At 53.9% G+C, this 26,495-nt stretch overlaps 9 protein-coding genes across 9 annotated transcripts; 6 read left to right on the top strand and 3 right to left on the bottom strand.

The window, feature by feature from the left end:
* Nucleotides 1-2,944: 2,944 nt before the first annotated feature.
* On the top strand, nt 2,945-4,135 carry PHYSODRAFT_332788 (hypothetical protein; the record flags this gene model as incomplete). The annotated part of the gene is made up of 1 exon (XM_009529852.1): nt 2,945-4,135. The coding sequence occupies one exon, from the start codon at nt 2,945-2,947 to the stop codon at nt 4,133-4,135; it is 1,191 nt and encodes a 396-aa protein (XP_009528147.1).
* A 740-nt stretch (nt 4,136-4,875) lies between these two features.
* PHYSODRAFT_332787 (hypothetical protein) lies at nt 4,876-5,953 on the top strand (the record flags this gene model as incomplete). Its single annotated transcript, XM_009529851.1, has 4 exons — nt 4,876-4,968; nt 5,044-5,451; nt 5,527-5,627; nt 5,707-5,953. The coding sequence occupies 4 exons, from the start codon at nt 4,876-4,878 to the stop codon at nt 5,951-5,953; spliced, it is 849 nt and encodes a 282-aa protein (XP_009528146.1).
* Nucleotides 5,954-6,048: 95 nt separating this feature from the next.
* Nucleotides 6,049-7,614, bottom strand: PHYSODRAFT_505173 (cystatin-like cysteine protease inhibitor domain-containing protein; the record flags this gene model as incomplete). The annotated part of the gene is made up of 2 exons (XM_009529850.1): nt 6,049-7,459; nt 7,532-7,614. The coding sequence occupies 2 exons, from the start codon at nt 7,612-7,614 to the stop codon at nt 6,049-6,051; spliced, it is 1,494 nt and encodes a 497-aa protein (XP_009528145.1).
* A 5,228-nt stretch (nt 7,615-12,842) lies between these two features.
* PHYSODRAFT_301470 (hypothetical protein) lies at nt 12,843-14,900 on the bottom strand (the record flags this gene model as incomplete). The annotated part of the gene is made up of 4 exons (XM_009529849.1): nt 12,843-13,007; nt 13,299-13,999; nt 14,081-14,294; nt 14,463-14,900. The coding sequence occupies 4 exons, from the start codon at nt 14,898-14,900 to the stop codon at nt 12,843-12,845; spliced, it is 1,518 nt and encodes a 505-aa protein (XP_009528144.1).
* A 743-nt stretch (nt 14,901-15,643) lies between these two features.
* On the top strand, nt 15,644-16,432 carry PHYSODRAFT_508863 (hypothetical protein; the record flags this gene model as incomplete). The annotated part of the gene is made up of 2 exons (XM_009529848.1): nt 15,644-15,813; nt 15,883-16,432. The coding sequence occupies 2 exons, from the start codon at nt 15,644-15,646 to the stop codon at nt 16,430-16,432; spliced, it is 720 nt and encodes a 239-aa protein (XP_009528143.1).
* Nucleotides 16,433-17,243: 811 nt separating this feature from the next.
* Nucleotides 17,244-18,620, top strand: PHYSODRAFT_505902 (hypothetical protein; the record flags this gene model as incomplete). Its single annotated transcript, XM_009529847.1, has 2 exons — nt 17,244-17,936; nt 17,982-18,620. 2 exons carry the CDS (start codon nt 17,244-17,246, stop codon nt 18,618-18,620), a joined length of 1,332 nt encoding a protein of 443 aa, XP_009528142.1.
* Nucleotides 18,621-19,000: 380 nt separating this feature from the next.
* On the top strand, nt 19,001-20,401 carry PHYSODRAFT_252856 (hypothetical protein; the record flags this gene model as incomplete). Its single annotated transcript, XM_009529846.1, has 1 exon — nt 19,001-20,401. One exon carries the CDS (start codon nt 19,001-19,003, stop codon nt 20,399-20,401), a length of 1,401 nt encoding a protein of 466 aa, XP_009528141.1.
* A 690-nt stretch (nt 20,402-21,091) lies between these two features.
* PHYSODRAFT_286151 (hypothetical protein) lies at nt 21,092-21,708 on the bottom strand (the record flags this gene model as incomplete). Its single annotated transcript, XM_009529845.1, is given in 3 exon segments — nt 21,092-21,614; nt 21,626-21,665; nt 21,692-21,708. The coding sequence occupies 1 exon segment, from the start codon at nt 21,455-21,457 to the stop codon at nt 21,092-21,094; it is 366 nt and encodes a 121-aa protein (XP_009528140.1). The 5' UTR covers nt 21,458-21,614; nt 21,626-21,665; nt 21,692-21,708.
* Nucleotides 21,709-22,581: 873 nt separating this feature from the next.
* On the top strand, nt 22,582-24,267 carry PHYSODRAFT_332780 (hypothetical protein; the record flags this gene model as incomplete). Its single annotated transcript, XM_009529844.1, has 5 exons — nt 22,582-22,702; nt 22,782-23,437; nt 23,479-23,754; nt 23,805-23,918; nt 24,010-24,267. The coding sequence occupies 5 exons, from the start codon at nt 22,582-22,584 to the stop codon at nt 24,265-24,267; spliced, it is 1,425 nt and encodes a 474-aa protein (XP_009528139.1).
* Nucleotides 24,268-26,495: the final 2,228 nt, after the last annotated feature.

Genomic DNA, 26,495 nt, shown 5'->3' with positions numbered 1-26,495 from the left:
TATCCCGATACTCAAAATGTTTGTACTTATTTGTCCAACAGCGCACGAGTTATGTCTTGTACTTCCACCAATGCATCTCTAAGTAGGCTGCTAAACTCGGGGAGAGGTCCTTCAAAATCACACACTGCAGCTCATACTCATATTCAGTGGGTGACTCCACGGCCCGATAGAAATACGTCATAAAGACCTCGGTCTGCCAGGTATTCTCCCACTTATCTTGACCTGGTAGTGGGTTTTCGACTTGAACCTGACCAAGAACACTTCTAACTTTCGCCAACACATTCTGATTCAGATGACACCTACAAATCAATGACGGGACGGTGGGAAATACAGTGTCGAGAGCACTCATCACTGCCAACTCTCGATCTGTGAGGTTTACAGACGCGAGTTGGATTCTATTGCAATGCATCAACTCCCGGAACCGCTCTAAGACCCACAAAAAATCACTATCCTTTTGACCAGGCAGAAAACACTGGGCGACGGGTAGAACCGAGTTCATTCCTGTCATTGCAATGACATTCACCATAGGCAGGTCGTAGTTGTTGGTCTTGATCGTAGCATCCATGATCAGGACGTCGCAATGCCGCTTGTAGAGACGTAATGTCGCCGGATGCGCCCACAACAAGTACAACAACTCATGTGTCTCTGGATTAATCTCATTGCGATAGAAAAACTTGTGGTGCTCCAAAAGAGAAAAAAGTGCCTCCAGTGGTGTCTGGGTAGCCATAGCCTGCTTTCGGGCCTTCATTTTCAGGTTTCCGATGTCTTTTGGCAACACCAGAGAGTTGAGATTGCTATTGAGGATAGATGCTCGTATTTTGGCAACTGGAATGCCCGCTGCCGTCTGACTTGCAATTAGGTCTCCCATTGTTTGCTGGGTCGTCGACATACTGGCAGCGGCACGTGTCCGGTGAGCCGAATGTACACGGACATCTTCCGCTGCGGGGTGGTTGTGTACCTCGCTTTTGTAGCGCGTGTGTACAACTTTCCAAGGACCATCCACGTCCGACTTCGATACAGCACACATCTTTAGTGGCATGGGGCAGCCACATCGCTTCGATCCACGCATTGGTCGCTGCCGCTCGCTCTCGACTAAATGCTGTGTGTTTTTTAGCCACCCAGCACGGTCACACTCGTACTTTCGCGCCCAAACAGTTTTAGTGCCTGGTAGATACCGAACCCGACGCCGCGATAGATTGTAGTTGTGTGCGAGTGTCCAAGCGTGTATAGCAGCCTCCGCAGCACCATGCGATTCGTACGTCAGTTGAGGGGGCGGTGGAATTATGTAGACCTCGCTACCAAGGTGCGGATAACAACTCCCTTTGGCATCGTCAAATGCCACTAATTGTGCCGTGCAGACCCCGTCAGCGCACTCTGTTCCCTTTTTCCTGAATCTGCGTCGTCGCCTCCTACTCCCTTCTCCTCCGCGGCAAGTTGATGCGCGCACATCAAATCAAGCAGCGAGTCATAGTCCAGCTCAGAAAGAACTTCAACGTCGCCCAAAATCTCAGTGTCCAAATTGAAATCTGCGAAGTCAAATTCATGCCAGTCGTGGTCGTCAAAGGGTACATTAAACTCTTCTCGAACCGCATCCGCTATACAGCTCGTGACATATTCTTCATCGGTTTCCCATACGCTGTCTCGTCAGAATCGAGATCCGAGTCCACATTACTTGCCAAAACCTCATCAAGGACCACATCCATGTCGAAATCGCTGGTTTCGAAGACGGTAGAAGCAGTCGACGAGCCGTTATCATCGTAATCGCTCCGCAAAGTGGGGTCAGCAGAGTGGTAACCAGCAGACTCGTTCCACTCCATCGATGTTCGTGTTGATAGAGCCCTGTGCTTCGTAGGAACGATGAAAACCCCGTTGGAAAGCAGTCTGTGCGAAAGTGTTGTAGCGAAGAAGTTATATAGAGGTGTGTCCCTGCCTGGGTGTCTTATCTTGCACAAAGTTATTTTTGTGGTGCAGATCACCTCCACTGTGGAGGATTTCTGAAACTACCACGGGTCATACATATTCTTAACAAGCTTTTGTCAATTGTCTATAATGCGATGGAGCTTGTTAGCATTAAAGCTACAGCCCAGCAGCTTCGACATCACGGTTTCCTCACGGCTGTAGTCTATCTTCCTTGTGACTCGTAGATTCATAGTGGGGAAGCTGCTTCATTGACAAATCCGCTGCTTGAGGCAGCGGCGTCGGCGCCGCAGGCCAACCGCGAATGATACCAGCATTACGATCCCTTTTCATCATTGATGCGCTGAAAGCAAGCTCCGCAAAGCTGCACATGCCAAGGCGACCAAGACTCGGTGCCTACAGAACGCGGCGGTTGATAGCGGACAGGTCGCGCCAGTCATGGCGTTCTGCGTCGACAGTCTTCGCAATGTACCAGTGTTGAACTGTTTGACTCATAATGCCCATCACTGTTTTTGGTCAAGGTACCCATTTACCCGCATTAGCTACCGCCAGCTGCTTGCCCAAATGTCACCTCTATTACGAGGCGGCTCGACTGGAATGACTTTTTGTTCCGGTCGCCGATTTTTTTCCTGGCCAATCACAGCCCCGGAAAAAAATCCGACTTGCTGCGGCGGAAAAAAGTGAGCTGTTGCTGCGGACATTGACTACCCCTAATCTGAACAAGTGCGTATTTTTTCTTATCACGCTGTCCCAACCAGCTGAGAGAAGAATAAAATTGATTAACAGGCTATAGACTTGTGGTAGAGCTGGCTAAAGAAACCTAATTCTGCTGCTGAGGGATCCCTACCAGCTGAGAGGTAAAGGCTAAAGTATCCTGATTTCGTGTATCCATTTGTCCTCGATGTGGCAGAGGCTGGTTCGTCATTCTAACATGTTATGAATACAGACTGTTTCTGTAGAGAACGAAAGCAAGCACTGTCATATCGCTCTCACTTTCGTTCTCAAGTTCTTCGCAGCACAAAACACCATGGGCAAGGAGCGATTTATCGTGAACCCGTTCCCGGAGATGCAGATGTTGCCCGACGAGCGGCTGCAGTTGCAGGATCTAGCGAACGACCTCATCATGTCCAACTTCCAGAAGTACAACAACTTTGTATCCTTGAGCAAGCGAAAAGTCAATCCGAAACGCTGGAAGAAGATCAAGACGCGAGAGAAGCTCACTGTGTATGCAGAGCGGCCTGAAAGCGCCCGATGCTCCGGTGCTAACGACCTCACAGGCTCTGGTCTTCCAATGATTCTATGCATCGGAACCATGGAAGGCAAGCTGGAAGACTTGATGTACGGCGTGATGAGTGAAGACCTCGAGACCATGCGGCTCAAGGCCTCGTACGTCGACGACGTCAGCGGTGCTGCGGTGCTAGACCCCATTGTGCTGCCAACGCTCGAAGATCCGTTCCAGTCTCTCGTCATCAAGTGGATGGAGCTTGATATCCCGTTCGCCTCGACCAACCTCGTCAAGAACCGGGACTACGTGTACGCTGAGGGGACCGGGTTCGTGACTGCCGAAAATGGTGAACGACTCGGCTACCACCTCCTCCACACCGTGAGCTTCCCACAAACGCATCAGCTTCCCAACCGAATTCGGGGCAACGCATCGATCATTGGTTTTTGGCGACAAGCTGGGCCCAACACGATGGAGATCTACGCTACCGGCATCTTTGATCCTTGCGGCGATTGGATCCGCGTTCTGGTGGTGCCGGGAATGGCTTCTGCCTTCTTGTCCAGCGTCAAGTACGCCAACTGCGGTGAAATGCGCAAGCTTTCGTTCATGCTCGACAAGGCCTACACGGAGTTCAGGCAGCACGGCACGCCCCACAGGACGAACGGGTGCGTCGTTTGTAGCAGTTCACTCGCAGGCCGTCGGCTTGGTGACTTTGGAAGGAGCAACAGCACCTGCAAACTGTGCTTCGGGCACGTGTGCCATTCGTGCAAAGTCGTGAAGAAGATGAGTTTCGTGGACCCAGACCTGATGCTGTCCAGACGCAAGGTGACATTCTGCACTGCTTGTATCAACTTGGTGAAGGGCATGAGTGCTATCGACGTCGTTCGAGCGAAAATGCTTTCCACGAAGAAGGGCGTTAACTACCTTAGGAGCCACACCAGCTCGACTGAGAGCGGGGACTTTGGTAGCGAACTAGCCTACTTGTCTGAAGATTAGTCGGTGAGCCTCGTACGTCTCGTCTTGTTTAGTAAATTGACTGTCAGAAAGAACTCATACCATTTTCGTGACGAATTATCCGTTAAGTGAGCCAACAATATTTTCCTTGTAGAGACGGCCCAGCTCCGGCTGATTTAAGTTGTGGAGTTGGTGCCCCCAGAGGCTAGATTGGCACCTACGTCTGACCCCCGAAACCACGAACTGCCTGACCGCACCGAGTGACAAACGAAGTATTTGTATCGATCTGATCAGCTTGGTCATGCTTCGTAGCCTCACTTTTGATTTCAATCCCTCTCAAGCACCACCCCCAGCTCGTATAAATAGTCATACTCATGAGCAGTGATGGCCAAAAATGTATTGCAGGTATTGGCATTTACCAATACTTATTGCAATGCCATACTGCAAGCTTGCAAGCTATTGCAATGCAGAGCGCTGCGGAATTGCAATTCTTACTGTCTTAAGCCAGCCGAATAAACTCTTCAAACCCTAGTATTTCACTTAGAAGCAGCAAGGCTGTCAATGTCAAGACAATAATGTTCTCAAAACCCAGTTCCGACGGCATATGTGCTATCGGCGACCTCTACGACGACAGAGTACTATGGTTATAGTATTGCAGTAATTATTGCAAGAACGACCAGTATTGCAGTTATTATTGCTGGCTGCGTTGGTACTGCAATTCATATTGCTACAGATCGCTTTACCTCCAATGCCTTCCCGTACATTTTTGGCCATCACTGCTCATGAGCAAAGGACGCTTCGTGCTCAACCCGTTTCCGGAACTCCGCCTCACTGCCGACGACCGACTTCAACTGCAGGACGTGGCCAAGAACATCGTCGAATCTAATCTCGAGTTATGCAACGCTTACCTGCGGCCGGCCATCCGCCTTGTCGATCCTCGTCGCTGAAAGCCGCTGAAGACGCGCGAAGGCCTACGGGTGTTCACTGAGCGACTTGAGTCTGCTCACTCCGCTAAAAGCTGTGAGCCATCGGGTGGTGGTCTTCCGACAATCTTGTGCGTGGGGACCCTGGAGGGGAAGCTCGACGACTTGATGTTCGGTATCATCAATGAGGACCTAGAGGCAATGCGCCTCAAAGCTTCGTACGTCGATGACATCAGTGGCGCCGCGGTGCTGGATACCATTGTCGAGCCAAGTGTCGAGAACCCGTTCCAGACGCTCATGCTCAAGTGGATGGAGCTCGATCCTCCTCTCGCCTCGACGAGCCTCGTGAAGAACCGCGACTACGTATATCTCGAAGACACTGGGTATGTTCAACGCGACAACGGTGAGCGTCTGGGGTACCAGTTCGTTCACTCGGTAAGCTTTCCGGAGACGCATGAACTTTCGAACCGAGTCCGAGGCAGCACGTCAATCATCGGCTTTTGGCGTCAGGCTGGGCCAAACCAAATTGAAATGTACTCGACTGGCAGCATGGGTCCGGGCGGTGACATGATCCGCAAGCTTCTTGTGCCAGGCATGGCCAACGCGTTCCTGTCGTTGTCAAGTGCTCGTTTAGCGGCCAGATGCGCAAATTGAGCTACACGCTGGATCGAGTCTTCGCTAAGTCCAAAGTCAAAGGAGTCCCCAACAGCAGAAGCGTGTGCGTGACGTGCTTGGCGATATGGCCAAGGGAAACAATACGTGCAGGTTGTGCTTCGGTCACGTCTGTCATTCGTGCAAGGTGGTGCAGAAGCTGAGCTTCGTAGACCCGGACATGCAGTTGGCCAGGAGAAACGTGAGGTTCTGCCCGGCGTGCATCAGCTCCGTGATGAACAAGAACGCACTGGAGGTGGCGCGTGAGAGGATCTTCGATGTGTAGAGCTCACGTCGAGTGTGTTGATGATAATCGGTAATACTACTAGCGAACCTTGTTTGTAAGCTTAGTGAATGGGTCGGGAGCAGGATTATATCTGTCTATCTTTCAACCGCGTGCTTGGTCAGTGGCAAGAGGACCATCTCCATGCTCAAGCCCACGCAGTAGACGAGCGACGTAATAATGAAACACATGCGGTAGCCGTACGCGTCGATCAAGAAGCCTCCAAGCACAGCACTGCCCGACCAGGAGAACACCGACAAACCCTCCAGCGCGTTCCAGCGCGCACGAATGTTCTTCGGCACGTAGTCCATCAGGATTGAGCGGCGCAGAGGCTGCGAGCAGCGCATCATGCCTCCACGCATCAAGAACAGCACGATCTGCAGCGCCATCGGCTGCGCGTACGCCATGGAAAACAGACACGCGACGGAGAAGGCGCGCGTGAAGGCGATAATGGGCATGCGACCGCACGGCTTGGACAATCGCTGCGCGATGAACGACAGGATCATGACGACGAGCGGCTGGCTCATGAACAGCGCGCAGACGTGGATCGGCGTGAGGCCGTACTCCTCCTTGAAGAAGAGCGGGAAGAAGTTGATGGTCATGCCGGCGCCGTTGCTGATCACAAAGTCCGAGACGAACAGGATGTACGGCACGTGCTTGGTGCGGAAGCACAGGAACTTGGCGTCCAGGTGGGCCATGTACCCTTCTTCCTCGTCATCGTCCTCCTGCTGCAGCCGCTGCTGGCGCTCCAGATCCAGCTCCTTGGCGGTCTTGCCCTTGAGCAGCAGCAGCGCCGTGTTCTCCGTCGCGGTCGGCGGCGACTTGTCGTCCACAGTGATGTCGTCCTCGTCCGAGTAGTCGTACACCATGTCGATCTCGGCGCCGTTGCCCACCAGCTTGGGCGTCCGCAGCGGGGACGGCGTGACCATCTTCTCGAGCAGCTCCTCCTCCTCCTTCTCCTCCTGACTCTTGTCCAGCATGTAGTCCTTGGCGCGGTCGTCGTCGAACTGGAAGAGCACGAGCGAGCCCACGACCGCCAGCACGCAGCCGAACTCGAGCACGGGCTTGAGCTCGGGCAGCTGCCACTCGTCGCCGTAGAAGAGGAAGAGGAAGATGCTGAGCACGGGCCCGAGCATCTGCGCCAGGTTGCTGATGTTGTACTTGATCATGAAGGGGAAGCTGCGCTTGCCCGGCGGGATCGAGTCGGCGAAGAGCGCCTCCATGGCGGGGCTCTGGAAGGCCGCGAAGAGCCCCCAGAGCCCGAAGGCCACGTAGAGCCCCGTGACGGACGTCATCTCGACCGAGAGGAAGGTGATGACGGCGCCCACGATGCCAATGGCGCCCGAGAGCTTGAGGATCGTGTCGCGCCGCGTGCGGTCGGCGAAGTAGCCGCCCGGCAGCGAGAAGACGAGCTGCGAGATACCCTGGATGCCCTTGACGATGCCCACGGGCTTGTTGGACGCCGTGAGCACGAACACGTAGCCGGCCACGACCTGCTGGAACAGAATACTGGCGGCAATGGCTCGTTAATGCAAGGAGGGAGGGGATTGATACATTTTGGTTGGCAAAGGGGCATTCTACCTTCGGGCGGACCAGAAGAAGAGCGTGAAGACGTAGGCCGTCCACACGTTGTGCGTGACGCCCTCTCTGGACCAGAGCCCCATGGTAGTGGATGCAGGTACAGAGCTGGAAGGATACTGCTGGTTTTGGAAGGTGCACTTGTTGGTCCGTACGGCCACTAGTAGGAAAAAGGAAAAAGATTGATTGGCTGAGCCTCCCAGCTCTTACCACTACTCTCGGGCTTGAGCCCGTTTCTCATGCAACGACCCGCAGCTCTCAGCTCTGCTAATTTTCTCAGGTACCAAGACTCAGCTTTCGCCCTGGTCTTCAATGTGCATTCCAACACGCCTCCCTCGAAGCATGAGCTTCGACTAATCCGCATCACCAATGCCGGCCAGCCCCAGCATGTTCTGCAGACGCAGCTTGTCGAGCGGCTTCGTGAAAGTGCTAGCGGGGTTCACCTCGCCTCTTATCTTGTGCAGTTCAATCACGCCTCGTTCAACTTGCTCACGCACAAAGTGCCAGCGCAACTCAATGTGTCGGGTGCGACGGCTGTAGGTAGGATTCGTAGCCATGATGTGCGCGGCTTGGTTGTCGATACCAATGCGCAGCTTCAGACACTTGTGTGGCAGTATTTCCTGCAGAATGTTGCTTTCTGCAACTGCCTCCATTGTCGCTTCACAGGCGGCCACGTACTCTGCCTCAGCCGTAGATAGAGCGACGATGGATTGGCGTCTCGACATCCAGGATACCGCCCCACCAGCCAGCGTGAACACGAAACCTGTCGTGCTTTTGCGGGTCTCCGGGTCGTTGGCCCAGTCACTGTCGCAGTAGCCCTCAAGCACCACAGTCTTCGACTCGCTCGACTGTCGGTCATACGTAATTCCATAGTTCACGGTACCTGCGAGGTACCGTAGGACTCGTTTCAGAGCCCCAACATGCTTGCTGGATGGCTTTGCTACAAAGCGGCTCAGCTGGCTCAGTGCGAACGCCAAATCAGGTCGGGTACTAGTGGGCAGATACATTAACATACCCACTGCCTCTCGATATGGAAAGCTGGTGTCGCTTTCTTCATCATCACCAAGCGGCACGAGGCGAGCATTCACCTCCATCGGGTTCCCAACCGACTGTGCCTCAGCGTAGCCAAACTTCTCCAAAATTTCTCGAGCGTACTTGCTCTGGCGGATGATGAAGCGGTCAGCGGTTTGCTCCACTTCCACCCCGAGATACTGCGTCAAAAGTCCCTGGTCCTTGAGTCCGTACTCCTTCTCCAGGTCTTCGAACAACTTCTCCTTCTGCTTTTCATCCTTGGTCGCCACCAAGATGTCATCCACATAGACCAAACCCGGCATGATCTCCTCACCTTTCGGGGACCGGATGCGGCCCGGCGGTCGGGCTGCTCTTGCTGCGCCGGAGAGAAAGGTCGTTGGCTTTCGGGCTGGCGGCTGTTTCCCTAGTGCGTTGAACAACCGGCTCAGAACTGGAGCGGACAAGGGGAATCCGACTGTTTAATTAAAACAAAGCATTGTGATGGCCGGAGACGGTGTTGACACAATGTGATTTCTGCCCAGTGCTCTGAATGTCAAAGTGAAGAGATTCAACCAAGCGCGGGTAAACGGCGGGAGTAACTATGACTTCAACATGATAATACAGGCAGGGTTCAGTCAAAGACCGTTGATAGCCACGATCCAGCATCCACCGGTTCAACTCGGTGTTCCATTCACGTCCAGACTGTCTTAACCCATACAATGCCTTCACTACCACGTAGATGTGCCCATCCACTTCACAGGGGAACCCTCAATCGACCTCACATACTGTCGTATTCCTAGCTTCGCGTTCATGTATGCTGTATTGATGTCTCCGCCATAGAGCATCAGATTCAGTGCTCCTGCTAGTCCAACCATCAAACGAAACGAAGACATACGAGCCACAAGCGAGAACGTATCACCGAAATCGATTCCAGGGCACTGGCAGTTGCCAAGTGCAACCAGCCTCGCCTTAAAGCGAATTACGTAGCCTTGGTGGTCCGTCTTGATATCGTACACGAATCTCGTCTTGATTGGCTTTGCGTCCTTGGGAACGTCCTCGATGGCGATCTCCTCCAGAACATGTTGTGACCTCATCGCAGCCATCTCCTCCAGCTCTGCCCTTATGAAAAACTCCCGGTACTTGCTACGTCGAGACTCCCTGCGGTTGCGAGGAACGCGTACATCACTTGCTCGGATCGGACGGCCATTCTGATCCAACACCCGTGACGTGTTCTGCGTCACATTCATCACATAGTCCCGCAAGTAGGCCGGGCGCCGACGCTCATGATACTCGCGCAGCCCAGTGCGCCGAGTTCGCTGTGGCTCCTGCCTCTCAGCACTCTGCTCTACACGAATCTCCTCAGAAGGAGTCTCGTCACGTTGACGTTTCCCCCATCAATTTTCCACAGACACTCGCAACAGTAGTCGCATCCTCATCGTCAAGTTCCTCCTCAGCAGCCACTGCATTTCCATCATCAAGTTCCTCCGTGTCGCCTACGTCAGATCCATACTGACCAGCAACCGACTCGCTACCGTCACAAGATGCAGGATCGGACGTTGCAGCAACATCGTGTGTGGGTGGTGAATCCATAGTTCCAGGTGAGTCTATCACGGATGAGTGCTGCTCCGGTTCCGTATCATCACTCGGACAATCATCCTGACTCCCAGTCAAAAGCTCACTCTGCAACTCACTCTGCAATTCATCAAGATCAGACTGCGTTTCTGTCTGCGTACTTCGTATTTCTGCAGGCTCACTGGGTAGTGCTGCCGTCACTCCACCAACATCCGCCACACTGCTAGCTGGTGTCGCTCGAGACGCCTCCCTGGTATCTGTGCGTGAGCGGCCACTGCCACTCGGTAGTGCACTCAAATCTCCACTTGCCTCTGCGCTTGGAGCTGCACTTGCGCTTGGAGCTGCACTCGGAGCGCCACACATCTCGCCTCTCTCGAGATCCACGGTCGGTCCGGCCATGGTCTCGTGCACCGATGGCGCGGCGGCAGTATTGCCTTCTGCTTCCAACTCCATAGTAGACTCATAGAGTGTCGAGACAGCGTCGTCGTCCTCGACGATCTCACCCGATTGTACAAAGTGCAAAGACTCCAAGTCATCTTCCTCCACAGTTACTTCATGTCTGTCGCGGTACATCACACCCTCTGCAACACGGAGGTCCGACACAAATTTTGCTGTGCGATTGTCCGGGAAATACACCTTACAGCCTATCACGTCCTCAGCGTAGCCGAGTACGAAACCCAATCTGGCATTGTCATGGTGCTTCTTCCTTCCTGGTGTGACTGGTACGTGAACGTATGCGAGCGCCCCAAACTTGCGTACGTGATGCAAGTCAGGTTTTACACCAAACAGCATCTCATACGGGACCCCACCTGTGCCTTTGTTGTAGATACGGTTCTTGATTTACACCGCGTTCCGTAGAGCCTCAGGCCACAGACTCTTAGGAAATCCAGCATCGTGCATCGACGCCCTCGTCATCTCCACGAGAGACTGATGAGTCCGCTCGCATAAGTTCAGCTGCGAACTCTTCGGGCCAACCAGAACATGCTCGATACCATGAGCCTTATACCACAACTCCATCTCCGTGTAACAAATTCACCACCCTTGTCTGTCAGGATTTGGCAAACTTTTTATTTGACGTGGAGCGTTCTCGTCCAAACTTGACGAACCTTGTGTCGACCAGCTTGTCTTTCTGCCCACAACACATATTCCTTGATGTGTCGGTTCACCACTTCGCTAGACTTACTCGTAAGCAGGTGCAGCGTCACGAATCTGGAGAATCCGTCCATAATGACGAGCACAGCTTCGAAACGAGTACCGTTGTCCTTACTCGGGATCAGCAGGTCCGCGTAGACCACTTGGTTTGGCGTTTTCGTGTTCCGCTCGAGCTTCTTTAGGTGCGGCTTCTTCTTTTGCTTGCCGATATGGCACGCGTCACAGGCACCAAGGTCGCGCTGCTTCATCAGCATGCCACGTACGAGCCATTTGTCGACCATTACCTTCAGATACTGAGGGCAAGTGTGACCCAGCCGCTCATGCCACAGCCTGAGCGATGCCACACCGTCCGCAGCCGTGAAGTTGCTCAGAAGCTGGTCCTGCGGTCCGACGACATCACCATTAGACGGGTGGGTAACCTGGAATCCCCACGTTGCCTCATGTGGACTTGCCACAATCACTGTCCTCCCTTCATCTTGCACTCGAAAGTCCCGTGACTGACGATCATAATCAAAATCAAAGCCCTGTTCAGCAGCTAGTCCAATGGAAAACAATCCGTGCGTAGCACCAGGCACGTAAAACACATCGTTCAGAGTCACTGGAGCTAGTTCTCCATCAACCATAGTAATCAGCGCTACCGTGCCTACTCCAGCAATTCGCGATGCCAAAGCAGCAGTCACACCTTGAATATGCTGGGACTGACTCGGATCCGGAGTAAAGGCAACATAGTACCAGGGGTTCCCTGTCACGTGCACGTTCGCGGCGGTGTCGAAGTACCACCAGCCACTGCTGGTGTTTGCTTCGCCTTCGTCATGGTCTTGGCCGTCATGCCACCAGCCAACATGCGCGTGAGAGTCATTCCCTTCCTGTTCTTCCTCATCATCCGATGTCGCTAGTCTCTCAGCATCACCAGAATCAGCTGACAACCCTGCATCAATTATCAGAGCGTCCAGCCGACTCGCCGACTCGCCAAGCTCATCGTTCTCGCTGGACGAATCTGCGTCACGGCTCGCATCGTGCCGAGTCGTCATGTTCGCACGTGGTTTCCACTTCTGCTCATTAGCATTAGCTCCGCCCCCCGTGGTTGCCCTCCACTCGATCAGGACACTCAGCCCTCAAGTGCTCGGTGCTCCCACAAATGAAGCACTTCTTGGGTATTTTCTTCTTTGAGTCCTTAAATGTTGGAATATGCAATCAGACAGTGTCAAGTCCCAACCCGAAGAGACGACGACCGGGGCGCCTGTATGGTGTAACGGTCTAACGAGCTATGTTCTACAGGTATGTTGTGAGTTCAATCCCCGCGGCGCCCTACCTTTTCCAACATGGTAGCACTTGTTGGTCCACGAGCGTCTTCTCCTCGAACTTGCTCTCCAGCGATATGCTGGTCTCCAAGCTCTTCTTCAGAACCAGCTCTCCGGCGTTCCGCACGGTCTCCCAGTTCTTTTCCGCCAAACTCCGCCTGGTCCTTCGCACTCCCGAGCACCTTCTTGCCCGTCGTGAAGTCCAGCACGTCCTTCTCCTCTCCAACAGCACTCGGTCTCCAGCCAGCGGCTGATCGGACAGTGAGTTGGAGTCGCACTCAGTCACCAGCTACACGCTGATCGGACAGCTGCTCCGCTCGGTCACCAGCCAACGGCTGATCGGACAGCGGCACACACGCGCTCGGTCGCCAGCTCCCGCTGATCGGACAGCGCGCTACCCCACTCGGCCACCAGCTTCCAGCTGATCCGGCAGTGGTCGGAGTCTTCAATCCGCAGTTGCAACACTTGCAGCCAGACACGCGTTTAGACCCGGATGGGTCTTGGGCTCATAACCCTGTTACGATCCAGGTCCGGTCGAATCGGTGTGCGCGCTTCCTCGAGGACCTTGCCGCTCGATTCTTGCCGCACCCGCCACCGATAAGGAAGACAGGAGTAGCCAAGTAGTGTAAATGCACAAATACATAACTTGTTTCCTTTTGCTCACTCTGCCTTCGCCCTCTTGCGCTTGACCCTGCCGTTGCGCGTGTCTGAGCTGTTGTCTCCTCCAGGGCCACTTCGTCAAGCTCTTCTTCAGCAAAATCCAATGCCTTCCTGACTTTGAGGTATCGGAGTATGGCATGCTCTCTTCTCTCTCGCTTGATCCGAAGCTCTTTGTTCTGCCTTCGGGCTTCTGCAACGCGTAACTTTTCGTCCAAGAGGACTCGTTGGGGAGTGGAGACGCCATGCAGTCTCGCATCGACCGCGTCTTGCACATCTTGTTGTAGCTGGTCTACCTCGTCTTGTACACTCCAGAAGCGATAGATTGGCGACCATTGCTTTAATTTGCCCAGTGTTCGTTCTAGGGTGGCCGCTGTAGTCTGTAGAGCTTGGAAGGGGCCAGGGGCTTCGGGGGCGGGTGGACTCTGTGGTTCAGGCATTGGGAGGCCGTGGGCGTCCAGATCCCGTATGGGAGGCCGCTCTGCCGCTAGAACTACTGCGTTCTGACCGCAGAGCATAGCGAGCTCGCGTTCCTGCGCGCACTGGTCCAAGTAACGAGTCATCCGTCTGTAGTTAGAGCAGCCGTCGACCCACTCCTGCAGTCCCAGCTTCCCAGCCTCCCCCTCGACGAACTTGAGCTCCTTGTCCGACACGACGATGGTGATGTCTCCAGCTTCACTGCCGACCGGATTTCGGGCGACCAAATTGGCCAAGTCGTCCAATGTTGCAGTGATGCCTCTCGACCACAGCCAGTACAACAACTTGTATGCCTCGTACTCTATAAATGTGAAAAGTACAACAAGTTAGCAAAACAGAAATGTTGCGATTGAAAGTGCTACAAACGAAAACGAAAACTTACCACAAGGTCCCTCTGTGCAGACCAAAAGCTCGTCGCTGTGGATCCACGCCGCGATTGTCAGGTTAGCCGATCCAGACCAAGTAATTACTGCAGTCCTTGTAATGATTGCCGTGAGCTTGTAGTGCAGCATGCACAGCCGGTACCGACACTCGATGCCTGCAAGAATAAACCGCTTCACACACCGGACGGCAGCCTTGCAGGTAAGGGTCCACATCTTGTCAAACAACACGTAAACCTTCACGCCCTTCCCGACGAGCCACACATCTACGAATCCACAGTCGGTGACAGCGTAATACGCCATCCACACCTCTGTCACGTCGTCACGACAAAGCTGCTGCAACATCTCAATCCGCACGCTCCGGTTGGCAGCCTCGAAACGGACCGTAGTCGCCTCAGCGAGCTTCTGCTCGATGGAATCGCGCAGCCGTGCTAGTGTGCTTGGTGCCACGCCCGCGCGCCTTGCCTTTTGCCTCGCGCTCAAGTTCGGCGGCAGCGAGCGCAATCGCTGCGCCAGGACGGCAGGGTCGTGAATGGGCACTCGACCGCTGCCGATCCTTGGCTTCCGGTCGATAATCTTTCGGATAGTAGCGGAGCAGCGATCGTAGAGATCTGCAATGTTGGGGACGTCGATCTGGCCGGCCGTCTCCTTCTTCTTGCCGTCAGGTGGATACACGAAGACCTGGGCAGCGACCAGCACGCCTTGGACGTCCTCGTCGGTCATGTGGGGCCGGCGCCCCACATGACCGACCTTCTCTTCCTGCTCCTCCTCCACCTCCTTGGTCGTCGCCGTGCTCGCGCGCGCTTTTCCTTTAGACGGCATCTTCTTTTGTGGCGCGCCTCCATCAATGCAGTTGTCGATACCCACAAGGCGAGAGGGGCGAAAGGGAACGGAGCACTTCAACTTACAGCGCTCCGTTCCAAATCGCTATGTGCAATCTAAACCAAACTTTTGAAAACAAAAGCTGATTTTTCCAAAGAAATTTTTTATCGAACAGAAAATGGCGCGAGTGTACGATAAAAAATTCAGGCGGGTCGGATGGTTGATGGGTTTTCACCACTATTCCGGGACGGAGCACGGACTGACGCCAGCGTTCAAAGATTCAGTCCTGTCACAACGCATGTTGAACCTCTTGTACGGAATACGGCAACAGATGCCAGCTAATTCCCATCTTAATTCCGGGTCGTCCCTCCGTGGTCGAATTGGGAGCGGCGATGGTGAGGCCGAGTTAAGGTGGAATAAGCTAATCCAGCCTGCGTTAGGCGAAAACAGAGCGATTGGCGGCTTCCTACATGTACCCGCCAATCCATGCCATTCTGCTCGTATTAATATCTCCGCCGATTGGCTCTCAAATGCTGATCGCGGGTGTTAGGGGAAGCGCTCACAATCTTAGGCAGAATTAGCACTAAATAAGCGTTAATCGCCCTTTTATGACTCTAATTCCGCCTGAATTAACAGCTCACCCGCCAAAATACGTGAAAGGCACAATAGATTGTGTGGACCAACGGCCGATCCTGCTTGAAGTGCCCCCTGGGAATCAGTTGCGAGAAGATCTCAACGCCGCCATGGGCCTCACGCTGTCGGCCGAGCGCCGCCCGGTCTTCTACTTCATCGGCGACTCCATCACGGAGCACGGCAGCGACCCGGGCAAGCACGGCTTCATCACGATCGTGCAGAACCACTTCGTGCGCTCCGTGGACTGCGTCAACCGCGGCCTCTCGGGCTACAACTCCAAGTAGGTCCTGCACTTCATCGCTGCTAATACTTCACTAATACTTTACCGTTTATTTATTTCCCTTTTCAGGTGGGTGCTACAGCATGCCATGCCTATCTACGAGAAGGAGCTGCAGACCGAGTACATGGCGTCCTTCGTGGCCGTCTTCCTGGGCGCCAACGACGCCGTGCTGGAGCACGGGCCCGACAAGGCGCAGTTCGTGTCGCTGCAGGACTACCGCGCCAATCTGCAGCGCATCCTGCACACGGTGCGGCCGCTGCTGGCCCCGCATGGCCAGGTGCTACTCATCACACCGCCCTGCGTCATCGACTCGGCGCGCCACGGGGACCGCAGCAACGCGTCGGCCGCCTCGTACGCCAAGACGTGCGTCGAGCTGGCCAAGGCCGAGAACGTGCACGTGCTGGACCTGCATACGTACTTCAACACGACGTTCCCCGATGAGAGTGTCCGCAAGACGTACTTCGTCGACGGGCTGCACTTCTCGCAGAAGGGCAACGAGGAGGTCGGCAAGCTGCTGGGCATCGCCATCAACGGCATGTTCGACAAAGAGGACCTCGACCGCTTCAACAAGTGGCAGCTACCGGACTGGCACGACTTGGTGCCGCACCAAGGAGATTGAGAGAGAAAGAGAGGAGATTGGGTGGATTTATAAACCGCTGAAACATGGAGCAGCCTAGAAGCTTGTGTGTGCTACATGTACACTTGTGTATGTAGCATGTCATAAGTAACTTGTGGCGCCGAGCTTGCCGGTTGAGCTGTTGTCGTCCTCCGGTGGTGCCAACGCTATCCTAGATTACGCTGCACTTGCGGAGTGGGCATCTTTACAGATTGGTCTCGTCATCGAGCCCATCGTTATACAGTAATAATCGATTCCACTACATTGGGGGCAAACGAAGTTTCATTAATGGGAGCTTATGCGATGACCATCAGCTCAGTCCGATAAGGGACGAGGAGAGGCGGGTCTTGCTTGCTTGTTTGTTGGTCTTGATTCGAAGTGAGGGGAGAACGCCACGCGTCCATCGGTTGGACTGTGGGCGGTCAGGGTTACCGGTATAATACCGGTTTGTACCGGTATATCGAAAGTACTATTTTGAAGTGGAAAACACAATTCCCTGGTTCTACCATGGAATAATTCGCGCTGCGAAATGGCTCTCACTGTGTCAGTGAACTTCACAGTGAAGCCCGTGAACGAAGCCATGCGTATTGACGAGGCGTTCGCCCAGCCAGCATGGCTATCCTCGCGGCCAGATCGCGTTCGCCTATCACCGAACCCGCTGCCTCAAAATTTCCATGCTGCGCGACCGTGATCGACACCAAGCTCGCTGTTCGTGCGTTCGTGCCCATTGACAGTCATGGGCGTCCATTCAGCGCGATCTGTCGCTCCGCCTCACTTCCCAACAGGCGCCGCAGTCTGCCAAGCGAACGGTAGGATGTCGAGGAGCAACACGCCAACGGCTGAGGCCTTGCAGCTCCAGGATTCAGAGACTCCGGCTGGCGAGGAGGTGCAGCTACGCGTGCTCGAGGCATCGGATTCCGACACTTCGACGGCGTCGTCCGATTCGGAGGACCAGACATACGTAGATCGGACCAAGTCTTCAGTGGAAAAGCTTCCGGAGGCTAAGCCTGCTGTCACACCCCCTACAAAGGTTCTGTTCCTCGATGGAGTCCGCGGTCTTGCAGCTATCCTCGTGGTCACGCAGCACTCGAAAGAGTACATGCAGAGTCTTAATCTCGGTGCTGTGGCAGTGGACGCGTTCTTCGTGCTGTCGTCCTTCCTACTCACGTGGCTCTTCATGAAGAAGAGCATGAAGCTGCTGGCTCAAGGCGCAGGTGTGCGCTCGTGGGCGTTTGCGTTAGTGGACTACTTCCAGAAGCGCTTCTTCCGCGTGTACCCGTTGTTTGCCCTCACGGCGATGGTTGTGTCTCGCTTGCCGTTTGAAGACCAGCATCGCTACTTTCTGGTCAAATACCCGGGCGAGTTTGCTCTGGACCAAGTCCTCACATTCGAGTTCAACCACCGACAGTTCGTGCTGTGGACGCTGCCCCTGGAGATTGCCTACTACTTTGTGATTCCAGTGTTTGTGCTGGCGATTCTGAAGATGAATCGCTTCTGGTGGGTGGCGGTGGCTCCGCTGGCCGTGTGGGTCGTGTACGAAGGCATCTACGAGTACCGGACCAGCCACATGCCTCTCAGGCCTCACATCCCGACGTTCCTGGCTGGCTCGCTGGCCGCTGTGGTGTTCGTGAAACTGGACTTGTGGGTTAAAAGGACTGGGGTTGAGTTCCGTTGGTGGCATACGCTGCTCCTTCGAGCTGTTGAAGGTGTGGTCATTGCTGTGCTGCTGAGCGTCTGCTTCATCGGACTGTTCTTCGACTGGGTGCACGCCAACCCTGTGCCGACAGCTAAAGGGTTCCCGTTCGTTAGCGCTCTGCTGACGACAATTTTCGTGATCGAGATGCTCCGCCCGTCGTGCGTGTCAGCCATGTTCGAGTGGAGCGTGCTGCGCTACTGGGGCAAGATCAGCTTCTCGGTCTACTTGCTGCACTCGTTCGTGATCTGGAACCCGACGATCAGCGCGCAGCCCAAGTACTTCAACCGCTTGTTCGCGCGCGTGTTCCTGATTTTGCTGTTGGCGACGGCCTCCTACCACGTGGTGGAGCGCCCGTCCCAGCTGCTGGCCCAGCGGATATCTCGCTTTCTCGCCGCTCGAGGGGCCAAACAACCCGGTGAGCGTGGACTCGTGAGGTTCACTTGCATGGAGCGGATCGCCATGCGAAAACGGAGAGCTGGCGTGGAAATGAAGTAATGAACCGGAACACGCAGTCTCATTAATTATCGTTAATACACTTTGGCTAGTTAGTAGACTCACCTGTAGGCGCTCGCCTCAAGACCACAAACTGCAGTGGTGCGCTATCGATCTTAAAGTTCTTTGAAACTCACGTGCCTTAATGGATCTACCGGTAGTCAAGGGCTGAGGCGAGCGCTGCTCGCCCATGACTCAAGCAGACTCAACAACACAGCAACTGGAACAAGCATCGCGTGCTTTGCACGGCGCGTCCACAACTCCGCGCGACCACATGGGGTTAATCCACCCGCTGTTCGGGAAAGTCAGATCCCAGGATTTCGTGGCGCCGGATGTGGGAGGGCAGCTCAAAGTCTCACTTTGCAATCGCCGCGTCAGTCGAGATGCTGCAGGACGCGCGCAATGCCACGCCCAGCGGGCGGGACGAGAAGGCCGTCAATGCGGACACCCCCGCAGGAACCGTGAAGCTCAGCGTGATCGATCTATCGGACGAAGAGACCTCGGCGTCCTCGTCGGACGCGGAGGACCAGACTTTCGTAGGACAGACCAATGCGAGCAGCACCAAGTCGTCGGCTGAACAGGTCCCCGCTGCCGCGAACCCGCCGCCACCGCAGGCTCCCGCCACCAAGATCCTGTTCCTCGATGGAATTCGCGGCCTCGCAGCCATGATGGTCGTGGTCCAGCACTCTCGCGAGTTCTTTCCGGATCTCCACCTCGGCTCGGTTGCGGTCGACGCGTTCTTCATCCTGTCGTCGTTCCTGCTGACGTGGCTATTCATGAAGAAGAGCATGAAGCTGCTGGCTCAAGGTGCTGGCGCGCGTGCGTGGGCGTTCGCCCTGGGCGACTACTTCCAGAAGCGGTTCTTCCGCGTGTACCCGCTGTTCGCCATCACAGCGTTTGTGCTGTCGCGGCTGTCGTTCGAGAACCAGCACCGCTACTTCATCGTGCAAAAGGCTGGCGAGGTGAACCTGAACAAGATGCTCACGTTCGAGTTCGACCAGCGCTATCACGTCTTCTGGACGCTGCCGTTGGAGATCTCGTACTACTTCGTCATCCCGCTGTTCGTGTTGACGATGCTCAAGTTGCGGCGCTTCTGGTGGGTAGCGGCGACCCCTCTCTTCATGTGGACCGTGTACCAGGGCTGGACCATTATTCGCAACAGCCACGAGTCGCTCAACCACCACCTTCACACCTTCGTCCTCGGTTCTCTGGGTGCCGTGGTGTTTGTGAAGTTCGACTTGTGGATCAAAGAGACGGGCTTCAAGTTCCGATTGTGGCACCTTGTACTCCTGCGAGCGGCGGAAGGTCTGATAATCGCCTTGATGATGAGCGTGATCTTCCGCGGCTTGCTCTTCGACTGGGTCATGAAGAACCCTGCGCCTCCTCCGAGTGGCTTCCCCTTCGTCGGCGTGTATATGACGGCGATTATCGTGATCGAGGTGATGCAGCCGTCCTGCGTCTCCACAATGTTCGAGTGGAGTGTGTTTCGATATTGGGGCAAGATCAGCTTCTCCATCTACCTGCTGCACACTTTCGTCGTCAAGTACCCGCCGATCAGCCACCAGTCCAACTACTTCAACCGCTTGTTCGCTCGGCTGTTCCTCACCATTGCACTAGCTACTGTTAGCTACTGGCTGGTCGAGTATCCGTCGCAGTTGACGGCGCAGCGTATCTCGCGCTTTCTTGCAGCTCGAGAGAAAAGCGGATCGGGAGGACTGGTGAGGTTCACGAGTATGGAGAAGATCAATATGAAAAAGCAAAGCGCGGCCGCCGAGATGAAGTAAGAAGTCCAACGTTGGGCGTATTTCAATGTAATATACGTGCTGTAATCAAGTCAAATCTAGCTTTCGTGGCTACGGACACAGCTTCACCTTCAACAAGGGTTTGATGTGATTATGATAAGCATATCAACCCTGCTATAAGGATGAATATCGTGACGGTGCCGACATACAAGAACTTGACTTGGCCACTGTATGGCGGCCATGGCCCAATCAGATGTCCAATACGTTTTTTCAGCGAATAAGCATCCGGTAGATCCCTATTTAGGCCAATCAACATGATTAGGGGTAGGTATATTTGCTGCTGACACTATGCCGACGTATAATGCCGGCAACGCGGCCGAAATATGTATTCATCCCATAGGAAATCTAAGTAATAAGGATATAATATACATATCTGTTCTGCTGCCGACAAGTTACTTAGCTCTTGTATTGCCTTTGACGAGCTGATTTGAGCCGTTTGCAATAGCGTTTCAACCATTATCACGAACTCAAACGAGTTTCCTGGGCACGCCTATCGACCTACCCATAACATGAACAAGCAGCACTCAGTGAGAGCTGCTCATTCAGGAGTGTCGCTCAGGCGGAGCTTGCTGCATACCGCACGAGCGAAGCGCTAGGATCCAATGCAGAATATACAAGAAAACCATTAATTTATTCCATTTAATATCAATAACTTATTCCTACTCAAGAGTACTAGACGCTAGGGGTGGTGTGTGACTGCGGAGCATTCCACCTGCAGCGATACCCCACCAACAGTGCCAGTCCACACAGCAGCAGCAGCACCCCACCAGCGTCGTGTTGTTGGTGCCAACACCAGTACGCAAGCCACAGCAGCCACGCCCTCCTCCTGCTGCACGCTTCCCTATGCTCGTCGCCTCCCAGCAGCTCGCTGCGCCCTTGCGCTCGTTTCCCTCCGCTTGATGCCTTTACCGCCCTCGCCTTGGCCTCCCCATCGCCCCACCTCCGGTCCGCCGCCTCTTGCCGTTCGCTCCGGTTCTCCTCCTCCTCCTTCCCGCCGTCTATCCTCCACGGCGCGGCCGTCTTGTCCTGCGCCGCCATCCTGGTGCCCACCGCCCTGCTTCAGGTAACCGTCATCGTCGTGCTGCGCGCCATCTTCCTAGCCTCCACCGTGGACCACTCGCCCGCCGTCGTGCAGCCTACCGCCGTCCTCCCAGACACCACCCACATCTTGGCAGGCGGAACTATGCAGCCCCCCCCCCCCCCCTTTTTCGCCGACGTCCTTCGGCTCGCCGCCCTCCTTGATGACGCCGCGCTCCTCCATCCCCGCTCCTCCCACCCGCCGTCCTTGCCTTGCATTTTGGAATTGACATTTGAGTCAAATGATTTGACCAATAGATTAACCGCTCAACTAAATGCTTATTTCTACCAATCACGACGCTGTCGGCCACTGTCGACCGCTGTCGGCACCGTCATGGTATGGTAGCATATCGCTGCAATTCTAACCCCTGAAAAATACCTTAAAGTTTGTATGGTGCTTCCGGCCAATAGGAGTGTGTCGTCTGCGATTCTTAGCATTTACAACCAATAGACACTACCGTTGCTTAAAATTTCGACCAATTAAAAAAATCGAGGGAATGACTGTCAACCGCTGATCTGAGCATTCCAACGATATCTGGTTGGAAACGCGATTTGATATCGAGTATGCCATACAAATATCAAGTGAACTACAAATAGAATAAATATTCATAGGTTTCCAACCCCTGCCAGCTCATCTCCGACTCCATTCTGCGTTCCGACGCACACAGGCATGTCGGTGGTATCGCTAGTTCCTGCGAACAACCAGAGACGCGGCTGTGAAGTCCTTCGAAGACTTCCTTGCGAAGAAGGAGGTGACGCTCACAGAAGTGCATGATCGTATTTCTAAGGACAGCACAGGTAAGAGTTTGTTTGTCATTCTGGATAAGTATGCGTGGTTCTTAGTGAAAAAAGTTGGAAGGCAAGGAGTAGCTCTGTCCAAGAACACTGTGCTATCTTATTTTGGCAATGTTAAGAACTGGCTGGCGGATCTGTACCCACGACAGGGCCAATATGTAGCTAAGAAGCTGCAAAAGATGCTATCAACTCTAGATCGGTACTGTGAAAAGAGGCCTGAGCAAGGTGTCACGAAACAAGCGCCACCATGTACTAAGAAAGATATAAAGACTATCATCTCGGCTCTCTACATGCACGCTTCCGCCAACTCCGACTACCTGGATGCGGCGCTAGTGGCGTTGATGTGGTACCTCTACGGTCGTGGTTCTGAGGCTGAGCAATTGGAGAAAGCCCCGTTGTGTGTATACCCCGGTACGAATCGTGCAGGATTTTGAATTTTGTATTAATTAACCCCACGATTTATGCTGACAATTCTGTGCGTATATGCTAGGCGGTATGATATTTCTCCGCTTTAAGCGTGTGAAGACTGCTTCGCAACAGGGAATCTCCCTGTTTAAGGATCCTAACGATCCCTTCACGTGCCCGTTACACGTGCTAGCTGTCGCTCTCGCCCGTCAACCCGCTCCAGGAACTCGCATCTTCTCGCAATTTGCTGCCGTACCTGCGCTGTCCGCGTCCGACGACCAAGACGACGATGGCGAGCTGAGGCTGATTGCGCAGCTAGACCGCGAGCTTGCGGAAGCACCTACATGCAAGACTCCACAGCCATGTCGAGCCAACTCGGCCCCTGGTGCCCAAGCTTATATGAATAGACTATTAGTCACGGTTAGTGGGCTGCCAGCAGCAAAGGAGAGTGGACTCACGAAGGGACTTACCTCGCACTCCTTCAGAAGAGGTGGGGTCATGCACGCCAACGCCGACAGTCGCATTAGCCCGAACTGGGTTGTTGAACACGGGGGCTGGAATATGTCGCGCGTGAGCAAGGCGTTTTCCTACATGCTGAACACAACACATGAAGATCAACAAGTTGCGCGCCAATTGAGCGGGTGGAACCCGCAAGCAGGCGCCCGACTTCCAGACCTTACCGCCCTGGACGGAGTTGTCCGAGCGCGCGTGGAGAAGCTGCAGGATCTCCTCTTCGCTGCTGTCACTGGTTCCCGACAGTGTCTTGGAACTTGGATCCTCAGGTGCTCGAAGTGTTGATGGCGACCTTGATCCTTCACTTCCCCGAGATGGACCGCCATCGCTTGGATAGCCCGTACGTCCGTCGCATTCATGAAGCCCTTGGTGTCCTCAACATACAAGCCTCCGAGCTGTTGGCATGGTCGATCACCCTCCGAGCTGCATTCAATCCACCGGCAGAAGAGAAACAAGAAACAGTGGCCGAGTCCTCTCAAAACATGTTCCGTATTCTCGAAAAGCTGTCGCAGCAGCTCGACGAGCTATTGCTCCGCCAAACACGCGTAGAGGAAAGACTGGCTGTTTGGGAGCGAACGCAGAATCTATTGACAAGAAAACAAACACTACCGAGCAGCAGCACGAAGACGTTGAGCAGTCGCAGCCAAAGCGCGCGCGCAAACGTGCCTCCAAAGCGCTATCGACAGTGGTTCACTGCTGTACCACGCATGTACGAATCAACAACAGTTAGCAAAGACATCCTTCACGAGTCACGACACGCAGTTGCATTCATGGTGCTCTGCTTACCTTCTGGGTTCAAGCTGCACCCGGCCTCGCCAGCGTACAAGGCGGAGGTCCACGCTGTGGGAGTCGAAGCCGAGAAGAAGACGCTTGAATACTTGGGTGCACAAGGCTCACAGGCTGTAGCCGTTGGCTCGGTCGTCAAAGCCATGCGTGCGCTTCACAAAGCAGGCCACCTTTCCGTCCTCCTTGACCAGTTTCGCGAGCGCTACTATGAAGGCGAAGTCGTCGACCTGACACCCAATTCCGCCCTTCCGCCATTCCTGCGCTTCACCTAAATGCACACGCAGCACACTAAACAGTCAATAAGATACACAATACGTACAACAGGAGTAGCACGCACTCTCTTAGCTGACCTGTCCAAAACAAAAGCAAAAACACATAATACTTTATGCCCTTGTCGGGGATTGAACCCGATCCTCCAGGCCCGAAGGCCTGGCGCTCAACCTCATGAGCTCCATGGGCGCGGGTAAGTCGCATCCATCAACAGCACCATACTCGTCCAAACCCTCGGCCACTTGAGCCACACACCACGAGAGCGCACAGGCGCAACCCAATACACGTCCCAGCAGCGCACATAGCCCAGCAGCAAGTGGTCCGGCGTCAGTAGCACACACGGCCCAGCAGCACACACGGCCCAGCAGCACAGGCGGCACTGCAGCACAGGCGGCACTGCAGCACACGCGGCACAGCAGCACACAGGGCCCAGCAGCACAGGCGGCACTGCAGTACACGCGTCACAGCAGCACACACGGCCCAGCGGCCAGCAGCGCCTGTGTACACGCAGAGACAACAGCAGCACAGTCAGCACAGGTAGCACAAGCAGCGTTGCACGACTCGCTGCACTAACCTGGAAGCTTCTGGACTGTTGGCCGAGAATCCAATAGGCGGCCGTGAGGTTAAATATCAGCTGAACAAAAAACCTAATACCGTTGCTAGACCGATTTTGGTTGGAAGCAGTCCAACCCCGTTGGAATTTTGACGGTATGGAAGACCAAAGGAATAGTCGGTTGAACCACTGTCAAGTTTAACACACTCCACCGAACATATCGAATGACGTAAGAAATTAGCAATGTCAACAAAATCGAGTGCACCCAGTGTACGAAAAGGGTTTCAAGGCAATGTATACCCTTACTGGCACTGAGGAGCACTTTGCCACGTGCGAAATTTGAGATTCGTCTTCTTTAAGTTAACTTAACCAGGAAGCATAGCTTGAAGAACCAAACAATGCTAATACGATGGTGCTAAGTATTTGTATTGTGAACGCGCTACGAACCGTCTTACCACCGTGGTGGGTCAACTTCCGCATGCGTCGGGTTATCTCTCATCTCTCTAATTCTCTCTCTGCTCTCGAACAGAGTCCGTCAATCGGCGTGTACGCAAGTAGCGCCTCCGTCAGGTGCTTCCAGCTTTTTCGATCCTGCACGCAAAGGCGAAGGAGGTAAAGATCAGGAGAACGACGAAGACGGTGCCCGGAAGAAAAAGTCTGGAGGTCGGCGTCGAGAACCATCGCCCTAACAAATTGAAAAGTTCCTAGGGGTAGGAAGCTCATTTGTGCAGTCACTGACAGCGTCCATAGTACGAAAAGGACAGGATGGATCTCGATCATGGACCTAAGCTTGCTCATCAAGCAAGTTGAAGAGTGTTCGGGTATTTTAATAAATAAAATAACTTAAGTTATTTTACCGGGAAACAAATTAACGTACTCGCCCTATTAAAGTCCGGACTTTATTTTATAGCAGAAGCTTGAAATTATCAGAGTATTTGTCAGCGCTAAAAACGTTTATGTTGGAGTTTGTATGTTCAAACCGTTAAGTACCGGTATTTCTTGCGACAGGCTTATATTCGGGATGGGGCTATATTCGGGCTTATATTCGGGCGAGTACGTCAAGGAATCAAGCATTGAAATAAGTTATCAATTCAGTTTTTATCCAGGAATAAAAAATATTGTATTGTTGTTGCAATTATTTACGCATTAATTTAGCCCGCGTTAGTGCCGCCTTGGATACTTGATGCCGGTGGGGCTACCTTCGCCAAGGGGTTTCTCCTTCTGTAGTAGTAAAAGCTGTGCCATCACAGCTCGATGTCGACCTTGACTGCGAATGCGAACTGCATAATAAACTTGAGCTCACATGATATCGTTTCCGATCCACCGCTTGAGCTTCAGATCCAATGTAGTTTTGTTGAAATACATGTAGCTGGCATCCGACGGTAACTGCACGCCCCACAGCCTCCCCTCTCCTCCTCCAACAAGATTACGCTGTCCTACTCGGATCCCAGGTTGCTCGACTTTACTCCCATGTCAGAATGAGCCATAGAATTCGTACAGCTGAGGCTCTTACCATGTAGAGTTCGCGCTGTGATTGTTAAATCTAGAGCCCGTGAAGCCCATAATACTAGCGTACATGTAGTACGTAGTCTATTCTCAATTCGCTAGGTAAGCGTATCAGACGTATGTACTTCTCTGTACATGTACAGCTTCATGAAGCGCACATTCCACCCAGAC

This window comes from Phytophthora sojae, assembly GCF_000149755.1.
Source record: "Phytophthora sojae unplaced genomic scaffold PHYSOscaffold_5, whole genome shotgun sequence".
Taxonomy (NCBI): domain Eukaryota; phylum Oomycota; class Peronosporomycetes; order Peronosporales; family Peronosporaceae; genus Phytophthora; species Phytophthora sojae.
The sequence above is the reverse complement of the archived record's forward strand: the minus strand, read 5'-3'. Positions and strand labels throughout refer to the sequence as shown.